This window comes from Equus caballus, chromosome 7 (genome assembly GCF_041296265.1).
Source record: "Equus caballus isolate H_3958 breed thoroughbred chromosome 7, TB-T2T, whole genome shotgun sequence".
In the NCBI taxonomy this organism is placed as follows: Eukaryota; Metazoa; Chordata; class Mammalia; order Perissodactyla; family Equidae; genus Equus; species Equus caballus.
This window is the reverse complement of record NC_091690.1, coordinates 49,209,274-49,235,921: the sequence shown is the minus strand read 5'-3', so window position 1 is coordinate 49,235,921 and position 26,648 is coordinate 49,209,274. Positions and strand designations below refer to the sequence as shown.

At 39.8% G+C, this 26,648-nt stretch overlaps 1 protein-coding gene across 4 annotated transcripts in view; it reads left to right on the top strand.

Annotated features, from left to right (window-relative positions):
• The window catches only part of LOC100065912 (zinc finger protein 564-like), a 79,215-nt gene that overhangs the window by 34,955 nt on the left and 17,612 nt on the right, over positions 1–26,648 (top strand). The window contains exons 2-5 of one of the 4 annotated variants that reach the window (XR_011440952.1): positions 1,832–1,964; positions 20,046–20,172; positions 20,379–20,439; positions 20,825–22,207. Coding sequence is in view for 2 of the 4 variants with exons in the window: in XM_070274040.1 (XP_070130141.1) it covers positions 1,962–1,964; positions 20,046–20,172; positions 20,379–20,439; positions 20,825–21,809 (1,176 nt within the window). In the remaining 2 variants the exon portion in view is untranslated. Of the gene's footprint in view, positions 1–1,831; positions 1,965–2,157; positions 2,785–20,045; positions 20,173–20,378; positions 20,440–20,824; positions 23,587–26,648 lie in introns of those variants that run through there. The other 3 variants (XM_070274040.1, XM_070274041.1, XR_011440953.1) reach the window with 3 other exon arrangements.

Genomic DNA, 26,648 nt, shown 5'->3' with positions numbered 1-26,648 from the left:
TATCTAAAGTTATAGGACCACCCAGTAACCAGACCCCACCTGCACTGATACCATTTTAACAATTTTTTTTCATGATCTTTCCTTTGTCTTGTAAAGAGATAACTCACATACCTATGCCTTAAATTTAGCCTTACCCTCAACCCGTGTTTGCAGCTCTTCACTGCCCATGGGTCCTGTCTGATGCTACTCCATGCTATTCTCTAAATAAAAGAGCACTACTGCCAGACCTTGAGAGTCCAAGAAATCTTTCTTTCAACTCTTGACTCAACGAGCCCACATGAAGCAGTGCCATGTCTGCGCCCAGGATCCAAACTGGTGAAACCCTGGGCCGCCGAAGCGGAGTGCGTGAACTCAACCACTCTGCCACGGGGCCAGCCCCAAGGAGTTTCTTTTTGAAGTGATGAAAATGTTCAAAAATTGTTGTGATGACGATCAAACGTATCTGTGAATATGTTGAAAACCAGTGAACTGTACACTTTAAGGGGGTGCATTGTGCAGTATATGCGTTACATCTTAATAAAGCTGTTGAAGTAAATAAATCAATAAAGTTCCACAATCCAAGCTTTTAGGCATATAAGAATTCCAGGTTAATTAACACATAGTTACCTTGTGTGTGTGTGTGTGTGTTGAGAATGTTTAAGAGCCATTCTCTTAGCTAATTTCAATTATACAATATAGAATAAGTGTATCAAATCATCCCGTTGTAATCTTAAAATACAGAGACTTTTATTAGACAATAATACCTCGTTAAAGCTGGGAGAGGTGGGGAGAAGAGTTTCCAGATGCATCCCGTATTTACATAACAATGTGGCAGTGAAAATGGGAACCAATTGTTTTAGGAATATTATCCTGTTTACATTTCAAACTTCTCTAGGAACACAAGAAAAAACTGATACAAAATAAATTTCCTTCCAGTGTAAAACGCACACTTGAGAATTTGGTGAACACGTCTCATTGCTTGTGGTTGGTGAGAAGAGTCCCTGCACCCCGCTAGGACTGTGGGGTTCCTTCCCAGCAGAGCCCAGGGCCCCGGGATTCTTTATCTTAAGAACCAAATGTGTGGGGCTGGGGTGGGAATCGGTGGAAGGCAAATCGCTGGCAAGGAGGAAAGATCAAAATGGGACCACTTTATCACAGATGGTGAGGTCACATTTCAGTGTCTGCATTTCTAAACAGGGGTCACAGCTTCATGAGTGGCCTCACAGCCTTATGCCAAGCCCTTGACCCCTAGAGAACCTAAGACCCTCTTTTCCAGTGTGTCCTGGCCTGGGCCAGCCTCTTGTCTGTACTTGCTCCTTCTAGAAACTGAGTCAGGGATTCCCTGTGCACACCTGCAACAAGGAGTCTTGCAGAAGCTGCGGTAAGACCAGAGTCAGCCCCAAGACAAGAAAAAGTTCTGTTTAAATGCAAATGACCCGGGCCAGCCTGTGGCCCAGTGGTTAAGTTCTGCGCTTTGCTTCGGGGGCCCAGGGTTTCGCCAGTTCAAATTCAGGGCGTCGACAGGGCACTGCTCCTCAAGCCACGCTGAGGCAGCATCCCACATGCCACAACTAGAAGGACCCACAGCTAAAAATGGACCAGTGGTGGGGGAGGGGGTGGCTTTGGGGAGAAAAAGGAAAAATATAAAATCTTAAAAAAAGAAAAAATGACCCAGAGCGGGAAGATCGCGGACCACCAGCGGAAGGTGATTTCCTTGAGCCAAGCGTCCTCCGACTGTGATGTCACTCAGCGGTGAGGGGGTGTGGCATTGGGAACTGTCCAATCAGGGGCTTCGCTGGGCTCTGGGTGGGGCCACGCAACGTTCCGATGTGGACGTCTCCATTTGTTCCAGGCTCGCTTGGTTGGCATGTCGTCTGCCTCAGGCGTCTGTGGTGCCTCTGCCGTAGTCTCTGTCGCTTTGTGACCTGCAGTGGCCGTGGGGGGGTCCTAGGAAGGACTCGGGGGACCCAGGAGCCCTAGGAATGGTGAGTGTGCGGGCCTCGGGGGGGAGGACACGGGAGGAGGGGCTGGTGGGAAGCGGCGGGGCGGGCCTGGCCTCCCGCGGTCCCCTGCGGGGTCTGCGGCCCCGAGTCCACGGTGGCGCCGCTCGGCCCTCAGGCCCCTCCGGCCGCAGCGTGGGGGCGGGGCCTGCAGCCGGGCCCCGGGCGTCTTGTGGTCCTTGCGCGCGGCGACTGGGGCCGGAGCGTCTCTGGGCCGCTGTGCGGCCGCAGCCCCGCGTGTCCCAGACGGTGCGGGGCCCGCGGGAGGGCCCGCAGGACAGTCGGGCCTCGGTGTCCGGGGTCCGTGCGCGGAGGGGCTGCGGTCTGTGGGGTCCCCAGGGCCTCCTTTCTCCCCAGGTGGCACACCTGTTTTCCCTCAGTTTTCCATACGTTTCAGGAGCAAGGTCTCAAATCCACGATCCTGTCCCCCAGCCCAGCTCTTCCTAGGGCTGGCAGCAAATCCCTAAATTTTCCACCTCTCTCCGCATTCCCAAAGCCAGTTTCGTCTCTCCAGGTCACCGGATCAGTAGCAAGTATTTGTCCTTCATAGAGCATTTCGAACAGACGCAGTATTTTAATTGTTTATCCCTTTCCGCTAGAGGCATGGCTAGCTCTTTTTTGAAGATATTTCTGGATATTTTCCATGAGTGAAAAGCAGCCTATAACCACCTGGAACTACGTTCTATGAAATCCTCGTGCGTCTCCCCCAGGATCTTTCTGGGCACAGACATCCTATGGGAAGTCCTCTGGGTGCAGGTTCGGTTTTGAACTTTTCTGGCTGATCTGTCGCACTGCCCTTCCTGAGGTTTGTCATCTTGAAAAGATTTATTTTCTCGTCTTTGTTTTTCAATATGGGTAAAAATGTGTTTAATTGAGCTTGAGAGACAGTATAAAATATTTCCAAACTGGCAAGACAGAGGTAAATTTCAGAAGAAGTAAAATTTTCATTTCCATTTGTTGAGAATTCTGGTTTCTGTCTTTCCTCCCCTGAGCGTATGCAGTTTCTGAGGTTGTTCTTTACTTTTTGGTGTTTTAAAATGAAGTTTCGGGGCATAGACATGGGCGCCACAAATGTTCAAGTCTGACTGATTTTTATAAAACAGCCTTGCCATAGAAATAATAATTAAAACTGACATCTTTTTTCCTGAAAGGAACAGATATTTGGGGTTTTCTGGTTGAACTAGTAAATGTACATTACAGTTTTCTTCCCTCCTTCCATGTAAACAATGGGTTTGAGAGATTTTGCTGTTTGCTGATTGTTCAAGCACTGGTTTGTATCATTTAAAGAACAGTGGTGTTCCAGAGCATCTCCAGTGGGAGCAGAGCCTGAGGGCAGTGAGTCTAAGCTAAGGCCCCCTTGAGCCTGCAGAGGGAAGGCCTTGCAGGCCCAGTTGTCCTTCCTGGGGAGCCTCCCCCTGCAGGTGTCCTACTGCTCACACCCCCATGGAAGGAGCCTTTATCCTGAGAGGAGCTGCAGAGCCCTGGAAAGCTGGGGGTGCATGTGCTCATGGGGTGGGGAGTGACGACCTTTCTGAGTTTCTGGTTGGCTTAGGGCTGGACCTTTTTTTTTCCAATTATTTTCTTGAAATCATAAAGGTTTATGACATTCCATAATTTCCGATGTATATTATTATCAGTTCCTGTATAGACTGCATTGTGCTAACCACCAGTAGTCTAAATTTTTTTTTGATAACTATTCTTTTAATTCTTTTTTTGTTTTTTCCGTATTTTCTCCCCAAATTCCCCCAGTACATAGCTGTATACTTTTTAGTTGTGGGTCCTTCTAGTTGTGGCATGTGGGACACCGCCTCAGCATGGCCTGATGAGGGGTACCATGTCTGCACCCAGGATCCGATCGGGTGAAGCCCTGGGCTGCTGAAGCGGAGTGCGCGAACCCAACCACTTGGCCACGGGGCCGGCCCAGTAGTCTAAGTTTTATCCATCACTATACATATGTGTCCCTTTTCCCCTTTCACCCACCACTCACCACCTTCCCCTCTGGTAACCACTAATGTGTTCTCTTTACCCATGTGTTTGTCTATCTTCTAGATATGAGTGAAATCACACAGTATTTGTCCTTCTCTGTCTTTTTTTAGTGTAACATCATACGCTGAGGGCCCATCCATATTGTTTCAAGTGGGACAGTTTTGTCTTTTTTTATGGCTGAGTAGTATTCCATTGTATATATATGCCACATCTTCTTTATACATTCATTTGTAGCAGGACGCTTGGGTTGCTTCCATGTCTCAGCTATTGTGAATAGTGCTGCAGTGGACATCGGGGTGCATAAGAATCTTTGGATTGTTGATTTCAAGCTCTTTGCATAAATACCCAGTAGTGGGACAGCTGGAGCCTACGGTATTTCTCTTTTTAACTGTTTGAGAAGTCTACATGCTGTTTTCCATAGTGGCTGCACCAGTTTGCTTTCCCACCAGCAGTGTATGAGGGTTCCCTTTTCTCCACATATTCTCCAAAATTTGTTATTTTTTGTCTTGGTAATTGCAGCCATTCTGACAGATGTAAGGTGATGTCACAATGTAGTCTTGATTGGCATTTCCCTAGTAATTAGTAACATTAAACATCTTTTCATGGGTCTGTTGGCCATCTGTAAATCTTCTTTGGAAAACTGTCTGTTCATGTCCTCTGCCCACTTTTTAATCAGGTTATTTGGGTGTTTTGTTGTTGAGTTGTGTGAGTTCTTTTTATATTTTGGAGATTAACCACTTTTCAGATATATGATTTGCAAATATTTCTCCAGTTTGTGGGTTTTCTTTTCATTTTGTTCTTGGTTTCCTTGTCTTGCAGAAACTTTTTAGTCTGACTTAGTCCCATTTGCTAATTTTTTCTTTTGTTTTCTTTGCCTGAGTAGTATTCCAAAAGATGCTGCTAAGACCCATGTCAAAGAGGGTACTGCCTGTATTTTCTTCTAGGAGTCTTACAGTTTCAGGTCCTACCTTCAAGTCTTTAATCCATTTTAAATTAATTTTTGTGTATGTTGCAGGGTAATGATCTACTGTCCTTCTTTTGCATGTAGCTGTCCAGTTTTCCCAATGCCATTTATTGAAGACTTTCCTTTCTCCATTGTATTTTCTTGGCTCCTTTGTCAAAAATTAGCTGTCCATAGATGTGTGGGTTTATTTCTGGCCTCTCAGTTCTGTTCCGTTGATCTGTGTGTCTGTTTTTGTGCCAGTACCATGCTGTGTTGATTACTATAGCTTTGTAGTATATTTTGAAGTCTATGGTCGTGACACCTCCACCTTTGTTCTTTTTTTCTCAGGATTGCTTATGGCTATTCGAGGTCTTTTGTTGTTCCACATAAATTTTAGGATTCTTTGTTCTATTTCTGTGAAGAATGTTATTGAGATTCTGATTGGGATTGCTTTAGGTAATATGGACTTTTAAACTATGTTTATTCCTCCAATGTGTGAGTATGGAATTTCTTTATATCTTTTTGGATTTCTTTCAATAATATCTTAAAGTTTTCAGTGTATAGGTCTTTCAACTCTGGTTAAATTTATTCCTAGGTATTTTATTCTTTTTGTTGGGATTGTAAATGAGATTGTGTCCTCGAGTTCTCTTTCTGCCAGTTCATTATTAATGTGTAGAAATGCTACTGATTTTTGTAAATTGATTTTGTTCCCTGCAACTTTTCTGTAGTTGTTGATTATTTCTGCTAGTTTCTTCTTGGATACTTTAGGGTTTTCTATAGATAGAATCATGTCACCCGCAAACAGCAGGAGTTTCATTTCTTCTTTTCCAATTTGGATTCCTTTGATATATTTTTCTTGCCTAATTGCTCTGGCCAAAACCTCCAGTATTATGTTGAATAGGAGTCGTGAGAGTGGGCGCCCTTGTCTTCTTCCTTTTCTTAGAGGGATTGCTTTTAGTTTTTCCCCAAGTATGATGTTGGCTGTGTGTTTGTCATATGTGGCCTTTATTATGTTGCAGTACTTTTCTTCTATATCCATTTTATTGAGAATTTCTATCATAAATGGATGTTGGATCTTGTCGTGCTTTCTGTGTCTATTGAGATGATCATGTGATTTTTGTTCCTAATTTTGTTAATGCAGCATATCACATTGATAGACTTGCAGATGTTGAGCCATCCCTGTGTCCCTCATATGATCCCACTTGATCATAGTGCATGTTCCTTTTAATGTAATGCTGTATTTTGTTTGCTTGTGTTTTCTTGAGCATTTTTGTATCTATGTTTGTTAGCGATATTGGCCTATCATTCTCCTTTGTGCTGTCCTTGCCTGGTTTTGGTATCTGGGTAATATTGGCCTCACACAATGAGTTAGGAAGGATTCCACATTCTTCAGTTTTTCGGAATAGTTTGAGAAGGATAGGTGTTAAATCTTCTTTGATTGTTTGGTAGAAATCTCTAGAGAGACCATCTGTTCCTGGACTTTGGTCTTTTGGGAGGTTTTTGATTACCATTTTAATCTCCTTACTTGTGATTGGTCTATTCAGATTCTCTATTTCTTCTTGATTCAGTTTTGGGAGGTTGTGTGAGTCTAAGAATTTATCCATTTATTCTAGGTTATCCAGTTTGTGGGCATATAGTTTTTCATAGTATTCTCTTATAGTCCTTTGTAGTTCTCTGATATCCTTTGTAATTTCTCCTCTTTGATTTCTAATTTTATTGATTTGAGGCTTCTCTCTTTTTTTCTTACTAATTTTGGCTACGAGTCTGTCAATTTTGCTTATCTTCTGAAAGAATCAACTCCTGGTTTTGTTGATATTTTCAACTGCTATTTAGTCTCTGTTTCATTTATTTCTGCTCTAATTTTTATTATCTCCCTCCTTGTGCTGACTCTGGGCTTTGTTCTTCTTGTTCTAGTTCTGTTGGGTGTAGTTTTGATTACTTATTTGAGGTTTCTCTTTTCTGTTGAGGTCTTCCTGTATTGCTATGAATTTCCCTCTTATAACCACTTTTGCTGCATCCCACAAGAGTTGGTATGTTGTATTTTCATTTTCATTTGGCTCCGGGTATTTTTTAATTTCTCATTTGATGTCTTCATTCATCCAGTAGTTCATGGTGTTTAGTCTCCACATATTTGTGACTTCCCCAGCTTTTTTCTTGTAGTTGATTTCTTGTTTCATAGCATTGTGGTTGGAAAAGATGCTTGATATAATTTTAATCGTCTTAAATTTATTGAGGCTTGCCTTGTTTCCCAGCATATGGTCTATCTTTGGGTATATTCCATGTGCACATGAGAAGAATGTGTATTCTGCTGTTTTTCGATGGAATGCTCTCTATAGATTAAGTCTAGCTGATCAAGTGTTTGATTTAAATCTACGGTTTCCACGTTGACTTTCTGTCTGGATGATCTAGCCATTGATGTATGTTGGGTGTTGAGGTCCCCTACTAGTATTGTGTGGCTGTTAATTTCTCCCGTTAGGTCTGTTAATAGTTGTTTTATATACTTTGGTATACCATGTTAGGTGCATGTATATTTGTAAGTGTTAGGTCCTCTTGGTCAAAAGTCCTTTTTATCATTATATACTGCTACTCTTTGTCTCTCATTGTCTTTTCTTTTTTTCAAGATTGCCACCTGAGACAATCAGCCTGTTTTCTTCTTCTTCTCCCAAAAGCCCCCAGGTACATAGTTGTATATTCTAGTTGTAGGTCCTTCTGGTTATGCTGTTTGGGATGCTGCCTCAGCATGGCCTGATGAGCACTGCCATGTCTGTGCCCAGGATCCGAACTGGTGATACCCCAGGCTGCTTGAAGCAGAGCGTGCAAACTTGACCACTTGGCTGTGGGGCTGGCCCCCTCTTTGTCATTTTTATCTTGAAGTCTGCTTTTCTGAGAAGGATATGGCAACACCTGCTTTCTTTTGTTTGCCATTTGTTTGGAGTATCGTCTTCCATCCCTTCACACTGAGCCTGTCTTGGTCTTAGAGCTGACATGTACTTCCTGGAGGGAGCATATTGTTGGGTCTTGTTTTCTAATCCATCCAACTAGTATGTCTTTTGATTTGAGAGTTCAGTCCATTTATTTAGATGATTACTGATATATGAGGGCTTAATACTGCCATTTTATCTGTTTTCTGGTTATTCTATATTTCCATTGTTTATCTTCCTTTGTAATTCCAACTGCCATTTCATTTTGCTGGTTTTCTGTGGAGGTTTTCTATTTTTTTATGAATTGTGGTTTTGCTCTGATTTTTTGTTTAGTGGTTACTGTGAGGTTTGTGTAAAGATCTCATACGTAGTCCATTTTCTCATAGCCTTTTATCTCCTTAGCCTAAGCAGGTTCCATCCCTTTCCTCTTTCTCTCTGACATATTGTTGTCACAAATTATTGTTTTGTGTTAGGAGTTTGTAACTAAGTTGAAGTGTTTATAGTTACTTTTGATGGTTTCATTCTGTATATCTTTTATGTTATAATTATTTGCTACACTGTCCTGAAACACACCTGCAATTTTCTTATGTTGTCTCTTTATCTCCTTGCTCAAAGCTTTGTGGACCTTTGACTTTTTTTTCAGGTATGAGGGCTTCCTGAATCATTTCTCGTAGGGGAGATCTAGTAGTGATAAACTTCGTCAGATTCCTTTATCTAGAAGAGCTTTTATTTCTCCCTCATATCTGAAGGATAGTTTCACTGGATAGAGTATTCTTGGCTGAGAGTCCTTCAATATTTTGAATATATCATTACATTCTCTCCTAGCATGTAAGGTTTCTGCTGAAAAATCCAGTGAAAGCCTGGTAAGAGTTCCTTTGTAGGTTATTTTCTTCTGCCTTGCTGCCCTTAGTATTCCTTCTTTGTTGACTTTTGCCAGTTTTACTTTATGGGCCTTGGAGAAGGTCTTTTGGCATTGATGTAATTAGGAGTTCTGTTGTCTTCATGAGTTTGTAAGTCCTGTGCTTTCCACAGGTTTGGGAAGTTTTCAGTTATTATTTGTTTGAACAAGCTCTCTGCTCCTTTCTCCCTCAGTTCTCCCTCTGGAATGTCTATAATCCTTATGTTGCTTTCCCAATTGAGTTGGATATTTCTCAAAGAATTCCTTCAGTTTTCTAAAATCTTAGTTCTCTCTCCTGTTCCACCTGAAGCATTTCTGTATTTCTGTACTCTAACTCACTAATTTTTTCCTCCATGTTGTCAGTTCTATTTTTGAAGGATCTTAGATTATCTTTTATCTCATTAATTGTGTTCCTCCTATCCAGAATTTCTTCTTGTGTTTTGTTTATTTCAGTCTCAGTGAAGTATTCCTTTTCAGTAATTTTGTTCCTGAGCTCATTGAACTGTTTTTCTGAGTTTTCTTGTAACTCCTTGAGTTTCTTTTTGACATCTATTTTGAATTCTCTGTCATTTAGATTGTAAATTTCTGTGACTTCAGGGTTGGTTTCTGGCGATTTTTCATTCTGCTTCAGTTCTGAATTGCTGCTGTAGTTTCTCATGGTGTTTGATGAATTAATCTTTTGCTGGGGCATTTGTATTAGTATGAGGTCACAGATTCCACCTGCAACCACTGGTGGGAGGCAGGAGCTGTGTTTCTGATCCTAGTCTCTCTGCTGGATGTTGTGTGGGTACAGTGAATGGTCCCAACAGCCAGGAAAGCCTTGACATATGGCCTCAGAGCTTCCCCTGGTCCAATGTGTATTCCCACTTGTGGGGCTGCAGTGGTACTGTGGGTGCCTGCACCAGCCAGGGAAGCTTTTCCATGCACGTATATCTGCCGCTGGCTCTTCTTACAGTCATGCCAGCTGCTGTGCTTTTTTGCTGGGGCTTCATTGTGGGGTCTGAGCCTGGACCACTCATTGGGACCACTGTGGCAGGTTGGGCTCTCCCACCAACTGGGAAAGCATTTGCTTGCAAGCCCTGGGCTGCTGCTGCCACTTCCCACAGTCGCACTGAAGTGCACTCTCACTTCTGGGGCAGCAGCTGTACTATGGGTGCTCATGCCAGCCAGTAATGTGTTTACATGTGGACACAAGGCTGCTGGGGAAGAGAGGGTTGCACCCACCTGTCTCCACCAATTCCTGGGGGGACAGTCCATCCACCTTCAGATGTATAGCTGCATGGGCCTCTCAGGTGTCCTGTTGTGCTGTGTGGGTATGCTTTGTTGGTCAATGACCATTTATTTGTAATTCAAAGGGGGAGAGATAAAAGGAACAGCTCACTCTTTCATGCTGTGACATCTCTCCTAGGCCTGGACGTTTTTAGACATTATATTTGAGTTTTGCATCCACAGTGTAGATGATTCAGAGCATGATTTGTGGACATTGAGAAGTCTGTGAAGATCAGGTGTTCTGTCCTGTGGACAAGGGATTTGTCAATTTGGGAGTTCATTTGAGTCAGAACTTCAAACTGAATTAGCCTGAGGTCCCTCTCTTGTGAGAATGGAAGCCTGGGGGAGGGAGCACTTCCATGCTTACAGGAGAGGGGAGGGTGTGTGGAGCCCCCAGAGTTCACTCTTGTGGCTGTGCAAAGTGTCTCTCCCCTCCTTCACCAGGGAGTCTGGAGACTCCAAATTTGGGAACATGTTCAACTTTCTGAATGTGAATTTTTTGTTAAACTGATGAGAAGCAAGCTGCTTATCCATTTTGATTCTAATATTTGTGTTTCATTCTCTTGGATTCCTTTATCAATTGAAGATTAAAGCCCTTTGATTCTAGTTTCAACTGGCACTTGGGCCTGGAAACTTTCAGTTGATAGAGATGATGTAAGGCAGGAATATTGTGGAACCAAGTAGATTTTTTGTTCCATTTAGACAAGAGAACCTCAAGATGTGAGATGGGTGTATTTAACCCCTCAGTGCATTTCCATTGTTAGGTCCCTGTTTGTATGTCCATGTCTCTAGAGATCCTTGACATTTTACTGTCTATACTATTTCTAAGGCAAATGACTTCCTATTTTCATGGATATGAGGGAAAACTATTGAGTTTCTATTTTAATTGATACAAAGAAAACACTGCAGTTTGTGTAAATCTCTCAAATTCCTGTATATTTCAGGACTAATTGCAAAACCCCTAATGCATTATAATATGCTACCCATTCTTGAAAATATCCCTAGCTACCTACCTACTGGCTGCATTTTCGATTTCCTTCTTTCCCTCTGAAATAAGTAGTCGTTAACCAGTGACGATCTGGTAGCCTCAGCTCATTCATAGGTCATAGTATCGTGGAGGGACAAGGTGTAATGCCCCTTGTCCTTTTAGTCAGAAAGGATTTATGAATTTTTTATGGTTTACAGTTTTATATCCACTAGTGTTTAAATGACTAAATCCCAGAGTGGTTCCCTATGTAGAACAGTTTAAATGAAGTTAGGTAATAATGCAAAATTTAATTAAAAATGTTGATCAAGGATAGGGAAATATGGGTATATAAATTTGTCTTATTTTAAATAAATAGTACATGGAATGGTTAAAAAAAATTCCTAGGAGAGGAAAATACCTTAAGGAGACTCTCTGCCTTCACATCCTGACCCAGACCACTGCTCGTGCTCCAGCCTCCCTCAAATCACCAATTTTGATTGCTGCTTCACTATTCTGTTACTGTTTCTTTATGTAAAAATAAGCTAGTGAAAATTCCTATTTTTCTTACTTGTGTCCTTTTTGTGTGTGTGTGAGGAAGATTAGTCTTGAGCTTACATCTGTGGCAGTCTTCTTCTATTTTGTATGTGAGATGCCCAACATAGCATGGGTTGAGAATTGCATACGTCTGTGGCTGGATCTGAACCTATAAACACGCGTCCCACAAGGCAGAGCACCAGAACTTAACCAGTTCACCACTGGGCCAGCCCCTGTATATGTTTTTATAATGAGTAGCCTGGGTCCACATATTTGATATTTGAGTACTGAACACTTAAGCCTCACCCTCCCTTTTCCCCTTGGCTTTCTTATCTGGACAGGATGATGGGAAAGCCTGGGGTCTCCTGTACTGTGAGCTCTGCTTGCTGGGCAGCTCCTCCTGTGCCTGTGCTGCCCTGTTTTGCATTGTTAACCACAGCAAGCCTGGACTCTATGTACAGAGTTCTCAAAGTTGGCAGTTTCATTCCTTTGGGAGCAGGAGTCTGGGAATGGGACCCTCCTTAATGTGGCCCTGGGACATGTCTTAAGTGGAAAGTGTCTGTGTGTTTAGACTGAAGATGCAGCTGAGGTTGGGGTCATCTTGAAATTAGGGGGAGTGTGGGGATTTGAGAAGATTATACCTATGAATGAGCTGAGGCTACCAGATCGTCACTGGTTAATGACTACTTATTTCAGAGGGAAAGAAGGAAATCGAAAATGCAGCCAGTAGGTAGTGAGGTTACAGAGGGCTCACCAAGACCCCTAAGTAACTCTACTTCTGGTGCCTCTGTGTCTGCTTTAACACAGATTCTGACCCTCTGGGTTATAGTGGACAACACCCTCAATCTGAGTTAGCCACAACAAATGAGTTGGTTCAACACCTAGTTAAGCTGTGTACCTTAGACTCAATAAAGCAACCAGTTGTTGTGGAGGAGGCCTCTAACTTTGATGACATGATTTTAGTCTCTATGGAGGAGGGCTGTAAGTTATCTGTAGGCTTCTGATGCAACAATCTGCCCTAGGCCCCACACTACATGCCCTTAGAGCTGCTCTCATCACAATGTATGAGCTCTCTTGCAGATAGAGGCTGTAACAAGCACTGAGCATGTGACCCTCTACCAAGGTACCTATTTTCACTTTGGCCCTGGAAACCACCTCCAACCAGTTCAGCCACCCAATGGAGGCTAAGCTTGGCCCTGCAGCTTATGCCACTTGCTGAGGGGCATGGCCTTTCTTCAGTTCATTGAACAATGCTGGGTTGATGGAAGAGGTCACCCCTTCCCAGACACTTTGGTTCCCTGGGTAGCTCCTTGCCGTTAACTGAATGCACAGCACTGGGGAGTGCACACACTTTAAGAACAATACACATTCGTACATGATGGAGCTCTGTGAAGGGTTACCGGTCTTCATCCCTTAATTGGGATGTTCCTGATGAACAATAAAACACGTGTCACCATCGCTAACCAAACATCACACAGTCATCTTATTACTGGCCCCAAACTGGGCTCATCTGCATATATTCACAAACTCTTGGATGATTTTCTGAGAAATGCTCCTTGTGGTAAAGAAACTCTAGGAAGCTCTTGACTCAGAGATACCCAAGATAGAAATTAAGGTAACAATTGTCTGTACATTAGTAGGTCTACAATACAAGGACTCAACAGGATGCTCGTTTTGCATCTTGCAGTTCTGACACTATTGATAGTGACCATGGCACTTTTCAGAGGATACAGTGCCATTCTCTCCAACAAGGCATTCCATGGAAGTTTCACCTCCCTTATGGGTCTCAGGCTCATAGAGCACCAGACTGGCTTATTGAGATCAGGTGAGAGATGTCCTGTTTCACTCATCAGGGGTGAATTGTAATGAGTCTGTTTTCATCTTTTATTTTAAAGACTTCACTTTTTTTTAGAGCAGTTTTTGGTTTACAGAAAAATCGATCAGAAATTACAGAGTTCCCATATAACCCTTCTGTCTGCATCCACACATTTTGCACTCTTTTTCACACTTTGTTCTAATGTGGTGCATTTTTTACAATTTCCAAACCCATATTGATGCATTACAGTGCACAGTGCACGTTAGCATTGACTGTTTGTGTTATACAACATATATGTTTTGGCAAATGTATAATAACATGGATCCATCATTTCTGTATAGTATAGTATAGTATAGTTTCATTTCCCTAAAAATCCTGTGTTTCACCTATTGATTCATCCCTCCCTCCATCCCACAAATCTTTCACGACCAAAGATCTCTTTAGTGGCTCATACTTTTGTCTTCCAAAATGTCATATACATAGAATCGTATACTACATAGCCTTGTCACATTTGCTTCTTTCCCTCAGTAATATACTTTTATGGTTCTTCCATGTGTTTTCATGGCTTGATGCCTCATTTCTGTTTATCACTGAACAGTATTTCATTGTATGTATGCACCACTATTTGTTTTTGTCTGTTTGACTCTTGAAGGACATCTTCCTTAAAACTCCAGCTCTTTTTTCTTTTTTCAGGTATGAGGGCCTTCTTGAGGATTTCTTGTAGGGGGCATCTCCTGGCTACAAACTCCCTTAGCTTCTCTTCATCTGGGAGAGTTTTTACTTTTCCATCATATCTGAAGAATATTTTTGCTGGATAGAGTATTCTTGACTGAAAGAGTTTGTCCTTCAAAGATTTGAATATGTCGTTCCAGTTTTTCCTAGCCGGTAAGGTTTTTGCAGAGAAATCCACTGAAATCCTGATGGGAGTTCCTTTTAGGTTATTTCCTTTTGCCTTGCTGCCCTTAGTATTTTTTATTGTCATTCACTTTTGCCAGTTTCCCTACCATATGCCTTACAGTGGGTCTTTTTACATTGACGTATTTAGGAGATCTGGGAGCCTATTCCACATGGATTTCCATGTCTTTCCCTAGGTTTGGGAATTTTTCTGTTATTTCTTTGAACAAGCTTTCTGCTCCATTCTCCTTCACTTTCCCCTCTTGAATACCTATAATGCTTATGTTGCGTTTCCTAAGTGAGTCGAATATTTCTCAGAAACTTTTTTCATTTCTTTTTGGTCTTGATTCTCTCTCCTCCTGTGTGTGTAGCATTTCAACCTGTCTATATACTTGATTATGCTGATCCGCTCCTCTATGATGTCTGCTTGAGTGTTCGGGGAATCCATATTTTGCTTTATCTCTTCCCTTGTGTCTTTCATCTCTAATATTTCTTATTGGTTCTCCTTTATACTTTGAATCTCTTTTGTGAAGTAGCTCCTGAACTCGCCAGATTGTTTCTCTGCGTTTTCTTTTAACTCGTTGAGATTTTTGATGATGGCTACTTTGAATTCTCTGTCATTTAGATTACATATTCCTGTGTCCTCAGGACTGATTTCTGGATGCTCATTTTCTCTTCTGTCTGGGGATTTAATATAATTTTTTATACTGCTATACGCTGTGGCTCTTTTTGCACATCGTAGCATTATTTGGTCACACTTACCACCTATTGCCACTAGGTGGAGGTCGAGTCATGTGTTCTGAGCCCTCTGCATTCTGCCCAGATCCCAGGCACTGGAGCTGGCACTGGATGGGTTGGGGAGGGGTGCTTTCTTCTGCATTCTCTTGGAATTTTCTTGCTCTGCTCTTACTATCTCCTGGGGTGTTGGGTTGATGAGGTCACCCCTGCATTAGCTTTCACCTCCGTAGGGGCTTTCCCCTAGGCTGTGTGGGTCCTCAGAGATCTTTGATGTTACCACGCACGAACGCCCCCTACCCTATTCCTTACCTCTCAGAGGCCACCCATGGTCCTAGATCCCAGTCTTTCAGGGAGAGAGCGATGTTTTCTCTTACCCTGTTCCTCATCCTCTGAGGGTGGCTCCAGCTTTGCTGCTCTCCATCATGTTGCTGCATAGGTCTCAGACATCTTTTGTGTTGTGTTTGGATGTCCTCTCTTGAAGTATGAATGTCTTTTTCATTGTATGCTGGAGGGGAGAGATTACCGGGAAAGCTCACTCCACCATGCTGCTGACATCACTCTCTTAAAACTCAAACTCTCACTCTTGCCAATTAGGAATAAAGTGCTGATAAACATTCATGTGTAGTTTTCTGTGAACATAAGGTTTTAATTCATTGGGGAAAATACCAAGAAGTGTGATTGCTGGGTCTCACACTATGTAGTAACAGTGTAAAGAAAGTTCCTGTCTTCCGTTGTAGGTGTACAAAATACCATTTCCACCAGCAATGATTGAGGATTACCTGTAGCTTTGCTTATTCATCAAGATTTGGTGTGCTGAGTGTTTTGAATGTTACCCATGTAATAAGTTTTTAATGATAACTTTTTGTTGTATTTGAGATTTCCCAATGATATTTGATGTGGAACATGCTTTCTTATTGCTTACTTCTCATCTTTATGTGTTCTTTCTTAATTGAGCTGTCTGTTCAAATCTTCTGCCTATTTTTAAATTGAGTTGTTTGTCTTCTGACTGTAGTTTTAAGGGTACTTTGGATATATCTGGTACCACATATATCAAACAAGTGTTTTACAAAGATTTTCTCTTACTCTGTAAATTGTTTTTGTTCTCTCAACAGTGTCTTTCTCAGAGCAGGGGTTTTTCATTTTCATGAAGTAAAATTTTTGGTTTTTTCTTTTGTGGACCTTGCTTTTTTTTTCCTTTTGTATGTAAAAATTCATCTGCCAACCAGTGGTCATCTAGATTTTCTCCTATGTTAATTTCTAGGAATTTATTCCTTTGGCATAGATCTGTGATGTATTTCGGCTTAATTTTTTGAAAGCTGTGAGACCTGTGTCTATATTTGTTTTCTGTTTTTGTGTGTCTCCATGTGGGTATTATTTCTAACACTCCTTGTTTAAAAGACCTTCTCAATTTAATTGCCTTCCTTATTTATCAGAGATCACTTGACTATATTTGTGTGTGTCTACATGGGAACCTGTTGACTCATTGATACTTCCACCTTGCTATACTCTCCTATTAATTCCTAGGAGTTATTTTTATTGTAGTGAATTCTGTCAGATGTTACACAGAGACAGTGATGCCATATGGAACAAATGTTATAAATTTGGCTGTAGGAGTCATAAAGATATTTTCTTAACAAGTGGAAGTTCCTCTCTATTACTAGCTTATTATAGGTGGATGTATTTTACCAAGTCCTTTTTTGTTTTTATTTCCTTCTCCTTTCTTTCTGATATTAGTAATTTCTGTCTTCCTCATTTTGTTCTCTTCACTAGAAGTTTATCAGTTTTATTGGTCTTGTGAAAAACCCAGCTTTTTAAAAATTTTATCCGTTGGCCTTTGCAATGACATTGATTTCTTTTCTAATTTTCTTTCACTTATTATGCTTACTTTGTGTTTAACTTCTTCTTTTTATTGTTTCTTAAAGTAGATGCTTACATTATTGATTATGGATCTTTGATTTTTCCAGTGTATTTATCCAATCACATAAATTTCCCTGTAGTCACTGTTTTTGCTGCATCTAAGAACATTTTTTATGTTCTGTTTTTATTTCATTTAGTTCAAAATAACTTTTACTTCTCTTGAGACTTCTTTTATGATCTTTTGTATTATTTAGAAATGTGTCATAGAATCTCCACATATTTTGGGATTTTCCAAATATCTTGCTCTTATTGACTTCTATATGATGTGAGGGCACACTTTGTATGATTTCTGTTCTTTCAAAGTTATGTCCCGGAAGTGGTTTGTCCTGGTGAATGTTCCATGTGAACTTGAGAAGAATGTATATTCTGCTGTTGTATGAAGTATTCCATAGATTACAGTGAAATCCAGTTGTTTCACAGTGATGTTCATTTCACCTCTGTCCTTCCTCGTTGACTGCCTACTAGAACTTATAATTCATGGTAACAGGGTGTTGAATTCTACAGCTATAGTACAAGATTCATCTGTCTTTCCTTGCATTCTATCAATTCGTGCCTCACTTAATTTGCCCCTCTTTCTACAGGTGCACATGAAGGATTGCTGTGCCTTCTTGGACAGTGGAACCCTTTAGCTGTATCCAGTGCCTCTATCTGTCTGAATTTTCCTTGGTTTGATATCTGCATTGTCTCTAGTTCATATAGCCATGGTGGCTTTCTTCTGATTAGTGTTGCCATGGTATATACTTCTCCATCCTTTTACCCTTCATTTATGTGTGTCTTTATCCTTAAACTGGGCTTCTTGTAGATAAAATATAATTGTTTTTTTTCAAATCTGATATTACTGTGTCTTTCAGTCATATTGAGACCATTGATGATTAAAGTGATTATTGGTATAGCTGGATTAATATTTACCAAACCTTTCACTTTTTCATTTTTACCCTTGTTTCTTTTTCTCTTTCACCTTTCTTCCAGTTTCTCTGGCTGAAATTCAGAATTTATTCTGATTATTTTTAGCATTATCAGCTACATAGTTTTTAAAAACATTTTTTAGTGGTTGGCCATGAGTTTTTATCATACATTTACAACTAACACACCTCCTCTGTCAGGTAACAGTGTGCCACCTCACTGTTATGCAAGTACCTCTTAACACATTATCACTGATTTCCCCTTCCCTGTCCTTTGTCACATTGCTGTCATTTACTTCACTTGTTCATAAGGCTCTCATTACCAAATACATTGTTGCTAATATTATTTTACACAAAAGTGTTACCTGTTAGATTGTGAGAAATATGAAAGATGTTTTACCTTCATTTTTTCTTTTTCTATTCCTCTACCTTTATCATTTACATGATTTCTAATACCTTTTTGAACATTTCATTCAAAGTAGGTGTACTCATCACAAATGTCCTTAATTTTTGTCTCAGAACGTGCTTATTTCTCCTTTATTTTTGAAGGACAATTTTGTTTGACAGAAAAGTCTATGACTGTTTTTTTTAATTTCAAAACTCTAAATATTTCAGTTTGTTCTTGCTTGCATGGATTTTGAAAAGAAGTCCAATTTAATTCAAATCTTTGTTTCTTTATAGGTAACATGTGTTTCTTCTTCAGCATTTCTAAATATATTCTGTCTTTGATTTTTCTGTAATTTAAGATGATATCCCTGGGGGTGCACTTCGGTAGTTGATCATGTTTAGCGTTCTCTGAGCTTCCTGGATGTACACTTTGCAGTCTATCATCCATTTTATGCTATTTTGGTGATTAATAGTTCACTTGTTCTTCTGATTCTTTCTGTTGTTCTTTTCCTTTAGGTATTCCCATTATGTGTATTTTACACCTTCTGTGATAGAGGGTTTTCTTAGGCTTCATGGATATGGTGTTCTTCATTTTTTGTTCTCTTTCTCTTTGCTTTAGAATCTGGGGAAATAGATATTTTTGTTTAGTACAGGCCTTCTTAAGACCAGAATATTTAGGACATATTTCAAAATGCTATCTTTCTTTTCTCTTTCCCAATTTTGGAGACCAGTTTGCTCTGTGACCTCAAGGCTCTCATAGATCTAAGAAGAGTTTTCATTTCACCTTAGTTGATTTATTTCTTGTGAGGTCAAGAATCGCAGCTCCTAAGTTTCTTACATGTGGGATTGCAAGTTGGCAGAACATGATCTAGAGTGGCTGGTTGGGAAACACTTCCTTTTGAAGTTGGAGAATGGGGACTTTATATTCTTTGGAGGAAAGCTCTGTTAAATCCTTCACATTATTTTAGAATCATGGTCAAATTTAGCATCAAACCTTTGTGGACGTCAGTGAACTCCTATACAATCTGCAACTCTTAACCTGTCCCTCAGGGACAGCAATGCCCAGGGTACACTGTTAGCTGTTGACTGGAAAGAGCCTTTATGACATATTGTTATCTCATTATGTGTTCTGAAATTGGTGGGAAGTAATTTGAGTCACATGATTATAGGGATTTTATGGTCTAAGTTGTCATGTCTTTTTCCTTTTGTCTCAGTTCTACGTTTCAAATAATTTTCTAGCCCAATCAAATCATACGGGGAGAGAAGGGAAGAACTGAGTCTGTGTTGCACAAGTGAAAAGCAAAGCTTTCAAGAAGAATATTTGCATTCAGCCAGCTGCATCTGATTACCTGTAATGACCTTGAGTACTTTAGGATGGTGGCATGCACAGGGCTTTGTTAAAAGTTTGATTTCTACAGTCCTCTTGAACTCCCTGCTTGGTGAAGAGACTAGACAAAAAAGCTTCTAGTCCTTCGATATTTTTATTCACTGAAACTTCATGCAGGTATGACCCTCAGCCTCATGGAGTGCTGTTACTGGTGGGTAATAAGAAGATGAAAGAATTTTTTGGAAAAGGAATTATAAGTGTTAAAATGATAACATTTGTTTCATTCGTATAGCATTTCTGTCATTTCCCAAGATACTCTGGACTCTCCTGTTAGAAAGAAATATGATATAATGTCACAGTAAAAGTGTAAACAATTTTCATGTGTTCATAATGATGTTAATTTGATGAGCAAAAGTGTACAGAATAAGAATGTGTTTTTGATGATCATGACATAGAATATCTATTTGGACATCACAGAATCACACATAAGTTTCTAGAAATGAAGCATAAATCCCCAGTACTGTCAGTCTTATGTATCCTACTGTACACATATTTGTGGTGTTTTAGGACTCAGTGGCCATTGAGGATGTGATTGTGAACTTCAGCCTGGAGGAGTGGGCTTTACTGCATCCTTCACAAAAGAAACTCTACAGAGATGTGATGTGGGAAACCTTCAGGCACCTGGCCTCAGTCGGTAAGAATGAGGACATTCCTTCACTGCATCAATGAAAGAACAAGTGGTTTTTGCCCATGAACACTGTTCTAAAATGTATAATGTAGAAAGGGGCTGATGTTAGTAAATGAAATAGAAATGATGATAGCTCATCATGAACTTAAAATCTAAAAATTTTTCTGCCATGTGTACTACTTTGGAATCAACTTTCTGATTCTGAATTCCAGGAAAAACATGGAAGGTTCATGACATTGAAGATTGGTATGAGAACCAGGGTGGGAAACTAAGGTGAGTCACACTCACAATGGAAAGCAGTGTCTCCTGTCAAAATCCTGATATGTTATGAAATTTAAAAAAGAAAAACGAACAAATAACTCTTGCTTCAAATCTAGGTGTTCTTAGAAAATTTCCACTAAATATACTTTGTGAAATGTGATGTAGAGTTTCAGTTTTTGCAAAATACTTCACTTGGAGTTAATATTAATAAACTCTGTATATGAATATCACCGGATAATAGCAAAGCTGAAGTCCTCTTACAGAGCATTCGTTATATTCAATTTCAGAGAATTCAGACAAGGGGGAAAACCTAAACTTTTCCTTTAAATCATAATAAATATAACAAACATAAAGTCATTAATATAGAAATTATTAATACTGTTCTCATGTTTTACAGAAATCATATGGTAAGGAGACTCTGTGAAAGTGAGGAGGGTAGTCAATGTGAAGAAAACTTCAGCCTTATTCCAAATCTCAATCTGAATAAGAAAACTACAGGAGCTAAACCATGTGAATGCAGAGCATGTGGAAAAGTCTTCGTGCATCATTCACTGCTTAATAGGTACATGAAATGTCACACTGAACAGAAACCTTATGACTGTAAAAAAGATGGAGACAAGCCATATAAATGTAAGGAATGTGGGAAAGCCTTCACCTTCCCCAGTGTTCTTCGAAGACATGAAAGAACTCATACTGGTGAGAAGCCATATAAATGTAAGGCATGTGGGAAAGCCTTCACTTTCCCCAGTGTTCTTCGAAGACATGAAAGAATTCATACTGGAGAGAAACCTTATGAATGTAAAAAATGCAGTAAAGCATTTAGTTCTTCCTGTTCTCTTAGAATACATGAAAGAAACCACACTGGAGAAAAACCCTATGAATGTAAAAAATGCAGTGAAGGATTCACTTCTTGCAGGTCTCTTCAGAAACATGAAAGAATTCATACTGGACAGAAACCCTATGAATGTAAACAGTGCAGTAAAGCATTCACTACTTCCAGTTACCTTCGAATTCATGAAAGAATTCATACTGGAGAGAAACCCTATGAATGTAAGAAATGTGGGAAAGTCTTTACAGCTCCCTCAAGTCTTCGATCACACATGATGGTTCACAGTGGAGATCGAGCATATAAATGTAAGGTATGTGGGAAAGCCTTCACTTTTCAAAGGTCACTTCCAGTACATGAAAGAATTCATACTGGAGAGAAACCCTTACAATGTAAAATATGTGGTAAAGCCTTCAGGTTTTCTAGTAATGTTCAAAAACATGAAAGAACTCATACTGGAGAGAAACCCTATGAATGTAAAAAATGCAGTAAAGCATTCACTTCTTCCAGTTCTCTTCGAAGACATGAAAGAATTCACACTGGAGAAAAACTATGAATGTAAAAAATGCACTAAATCATTTAATTCTTCCAGTTCTCTTCATATACATGAAATAATTCATATTGGAGAAAAACCCTATGAATGTAAGGAATGTGGGAAAGCATTCCTCTGAGATCACTTTGAAAACATGAAAGAAGGTACATTGGATGGAAATCCTTTCAATGCCAGGAAGTGGGAAAGCCTTTTTTTCTTGTGAAATCTGTTTAGGATATTGGAGAATGCACCCTAGAGGAAAGTGATGTCAATGTAAACAATGTGGGGAACTCTTTTCATCTCAGACCTTTTTGAAGGCTTGAAAGGACTGACTTAAAAACCTCTTGAATGAAAACATCATGGGAAGAGTTCGTTGCCCTACATCCTTCTATGTGAATCTCCCACCAATGTGAAATATAAATGTAAGTAATGTAAGAATGCTCGATGGAAATTTGTGTCAAATGTTCTAGAAAACTTTCAGCATGAAAGAGTTGTTATAAAAGTTGTAAATATACTGTGTCTGCCCAGCATCTATCTTAAAGCGCGACATTGGATCATGGATTTCTTTTAATTACTTTTAGAATGAATATTGAGGTGAGATCATTCTCCATGTCAATATCAATAATAACATTAATAGGTAGTGCTTTTCCCTTAAATCAGTTAATAATATTTTCTCTTTCACTTTTTATAGTGTTATAATTATTCTCTGTTGGGGGCCTTTGAAAAATGACGGTTTGTATTTATTTGGATTTTCTTACTGGCCTTGCATTGCAGTTCCTAGATATGACTTATCCATTGTGTATGCTGTACATTTCTTAGAGAAAGTTCCTTTTATAGGGTGGCAGGGCTCAGAGCCTGTTTCCATTTTCCACACTATTCAAGTGTTGGAATACATTTTTATGTATGGCAAGTTTATCAAAGAGTATAGTTACCTGTGAATTATTATTTTCATATTTGGGCCTTTGCCCTTTGTCATTCCTTCTCAGTGGACTTTGGCAAATAGACTTTGAATTAAGTAGAGGCCTGTGATAGGGCAACAAAATGTCATGCTGGACATTATCACCCCTCTCTTGCTTTATGTCAATGTGGGTAATATTATGAAGTACATCTTTAAGAATCCACCCGCTTTGAGTCTCTAGATTGGAATTCACCAATAGCCTTACTTGCATGAGGTTTTTAAGGCAGAAGCAAACAAGCCCTTAAACTCATTTGGGAGTCACCATACTGGGAGAGGGACAGTTACATAGGAGCTTTGAGGAAACTGTCTTTGAGCCCATTGTCTGGATTCTTTGCCTGTCTAGTCAAGAGTATCTTGAAAACCACCATCAACTTTTGATTTTGATTTTCATGGAGGATTTTCATTTTCTACTGATGTCTTCACAAGTTTCACATCACGGATCCATTTTTCTGTAAGTTCTCTTGTGTCCATCAGGAAACTAATTCAGACTTTTGTGGTTGGGAGTATTTTCTGACTCCCCTCTTTTCTAGATAATATCTGTATGAAGTCTAATTTGTATAGGAAACACCTGATTCTCTTAATAGTGGTAGTGAGTGTTTTCCTGATTGACTTTGACATTTACAGTGGGGCAGTAAAAACAAAGGTGGGGAATTTTGATTCTCTGCTGCATTGTGCTGCATCTGTCTTGAGCCAGTTTTTCCATGTGAGAACAATCACCTTTCTCAGTTCAGGAAGACCATGTGTGTTTCCTGTTACTTGTAGCTGAATGTATTCCAGCAGTAAGTTTTCAATAATGTTTGATTGTATGTCATTAAAGGTACATCCATTTCCTTGTGAAATGAACATTTCTGTAGTTGTTTCATTAATATATTTTACCAACTGTTCGAATTCATGGTATGCTCATAAATAGTACTGTGGCTTTCATTTCCTCAGAATGTATTAAAATCCATTTTAACTATCAATTTTCAGATATATTTTGCAGTTTCCTTCATTGAATCATCATACATTTTGAGTCAACTTTATTCTATGCATGCAAATTCAGGTATTTTTTCATCAGGCAAATTTTATTTTTTATCCTTCTATAGTTGCAATTTTTGTCACCAAATGAATTTCTCATTCATTCTTAACATGTTTTTTAAAACATGTTTTTTGCAACTCCCTTTTGCCAGTGACCTACAGGATTGTACCTATAGTGAAAGAGAGGGTGTGATTAATTCTAGTAAGAATGACAGCAGACCATAGAGGGCTCAGGTATAACAGTAACAGGGTGCACAAAAGGACTTCTTACAAGATTTCAGCAGCTGTTTGTACACTTGATTGCTATTCAGGGAAGCAGGTCTTTTTCTGTATTGAATGCTGTGAGGAGTTAAACTTAATTCTATCGTTGGTAAAACGTCTTAATCTTCAGTAAATTTAATCATTGTTTTTTAGAGGGCTAAAACAATGTAGTGGAGCTAAAATTAATTTGTAAGAAGTTCTAGTTAGTCATTTTAGTATGAAGAATGGAAAGTCAGTCATTTTTATGATTTCTAATGTTATCATTTACCATTTGACTAGTATGGTTACAAAATACTTTTAGTTTTGTCTTGGTAATTGTGAACTTTTGATGAAGGATGCATGACAGTTTTTCCCCTCAGCAGCATAAGACTTGGCCTTGCAGTGAATGCAAACCAGCTCCCGGTCCTCTGGAACAGCTTTTGCCTTTCCAACTTATTATCAAAACACTGATGTATTTTCCATGGTGTATTAGACAATGTTTATCATAAATTATGTCAGTGAAAACACGTAACAGTGAAACACATTCACTTCTTAGTATCCTGCATGATATTTTTTACATCTCCTGTAAGACTCAACTAAGGCCTTTGATATTAGGTAAATTGTGAGGCACTGCAAACCTAGCAAGGGAGAGACAGGACCTCTGTGCCAGTCAAGCCTTCCTTTCTCAGACTATGCTCTTGTTGCTAATGTTTCAACATCCCTCACATGCCATCCACTTTAGAGGCAATGTACCCAACTGAGCCCACATCAGGCCGGGTAGGATTTTGATGTAGCAACGTGAAACACACACGTTCTTGCAGTCATGGGGCTTGTAAGTTTGTGGGAAAAGTGATGCCTATCAAATGATACAGCTTTGGTTTCTAAGATAGAAATAAGGGCTTTGTAGGAAAATCAAAAACAATATGAGCTAATAGTAGGGCTGAGGTGTGTTTATATCTTTTCTGTGAGGCTGGGAGTGAGGATTTTATTGTTCTCTGAGATTAGAGACTTCCTATTGATTAGGCCACAAATATTTATGGTGTCTTTTTTGTGTTTAATATTATGGGATTCATTTAAATGTTTAACATGTTATAGTATATGGCATATTATTTTGCTGCTGTACAGATTTTGCAATACATACTCCACTAAACCATGGAGTTCCTCCTATTTAGAGAAACGGTTACATTTCATCTGCATGATTCTAGGGAATATTGAGTTTATTCTCTGAGTAGAGTGGTATCTCTGCTTACCTACTGTGATTCCCCAGTGGCAACACCAAAAAGAGCTCTGGGCATTTTAAGGCAATCATCTAAGGAATAGCTGAGGTGAGCTGCAGAGAGACAGGGTCATTTTGAGCAATGTCCTAATTCAGTGTAAGAGGAGAAATGGGAAATTTTCAACACCTTTTCAGCACGGAAGTGGCTGGATGTCTTGCTTCTGTGATTCACAAACTCTCATCGTCCATATTGCTGTTTACACATTTTACTTCCATATGCTTAAATTTCCAGAACATGTGGAAAAGTGTGAAACAACATTGACAGTTTTGAGGTTTAAAGTGGAAGGGACGTTCAATGCTTTCCATTAATATGTATTGAGGGATTCTGTTCAAATGGGCATCACAAGTGTGTTCTTCTGGGGTGATGATATATTGTCCATCTCTTGATGGCAGTATTACTATACATTTGTGGAAATTCACAAGTGCACTAAAAATAGTATATATATGTATGCTATATGTGTGTGTGTGTGTAATAATTAGAAAACACATAACACAATTGCTTTTAAATGCTAGGAGAATGTTAAGTTCTCCTAATCCTTGATTTTTATGTTCTCAACTCTTCTTTCCACCACTGCGGGATCCTTCTTAGGAAGAATTGGAGGACTGTGGAAGGAAGACTCATTTCTCTGCAGTCGTTTCTTGCAACCCTATCTTAATTGAAAGAAACATGCTCTAGAGCTGCACCTGCCCTCTAATTAATGAGAGAGTTCCCAGAATCTCTCTTTAAGTTTAAATCAGGTTCCTTTGACAAGTCTTTGGAAATAATGTAGTTCTAAAACATAAAATAGCATCCCAAATGGGATCTCCTGTGGGATGGACAGCCTCATTCATGTGCATCAGCATCAGTTCTTTTCATTGTCATCCATAGACCATTTCCAGTTCATTTCCCATCTCAAGCCTACTCTGTGCCTGCTAACTTGGAAACATCTTTAGAAATCCATGCATGTCCCACTCTGCAAAACTTCTCTGAGGCAATACATGGGGGCTGTGAGCTGAGAGGGTGAGAGAAGCAGTGGTAGAGACTATGTCAGGGGCACATTCTGTCAGCCATGGTAGTGCAGCAATCTCAAATCTCTCAGATCTGCTTGTTTGCTTATTCACACAACAGTTAAAAACTGACTTACATTGAATTGAAGAACAGAAGGCTCTAGAATTTTTTGTTCTTTTACTGAGGAAGATTCACCCTGAGCTAACATCCACTGCCAATCTTCCTCTTTTTGTATGTGAGCCATCACCACAGCATAGCCACTGACAAATGAGTGGTATAGGTCCCCACCTGGGAACTGAACCTGGGCCACTGAAGTGGAGTGAGCCAAACTTAACCACTAGGCCAGTAGGGCTGGCCTAAAATTTTTGAAATACCATTCACCTC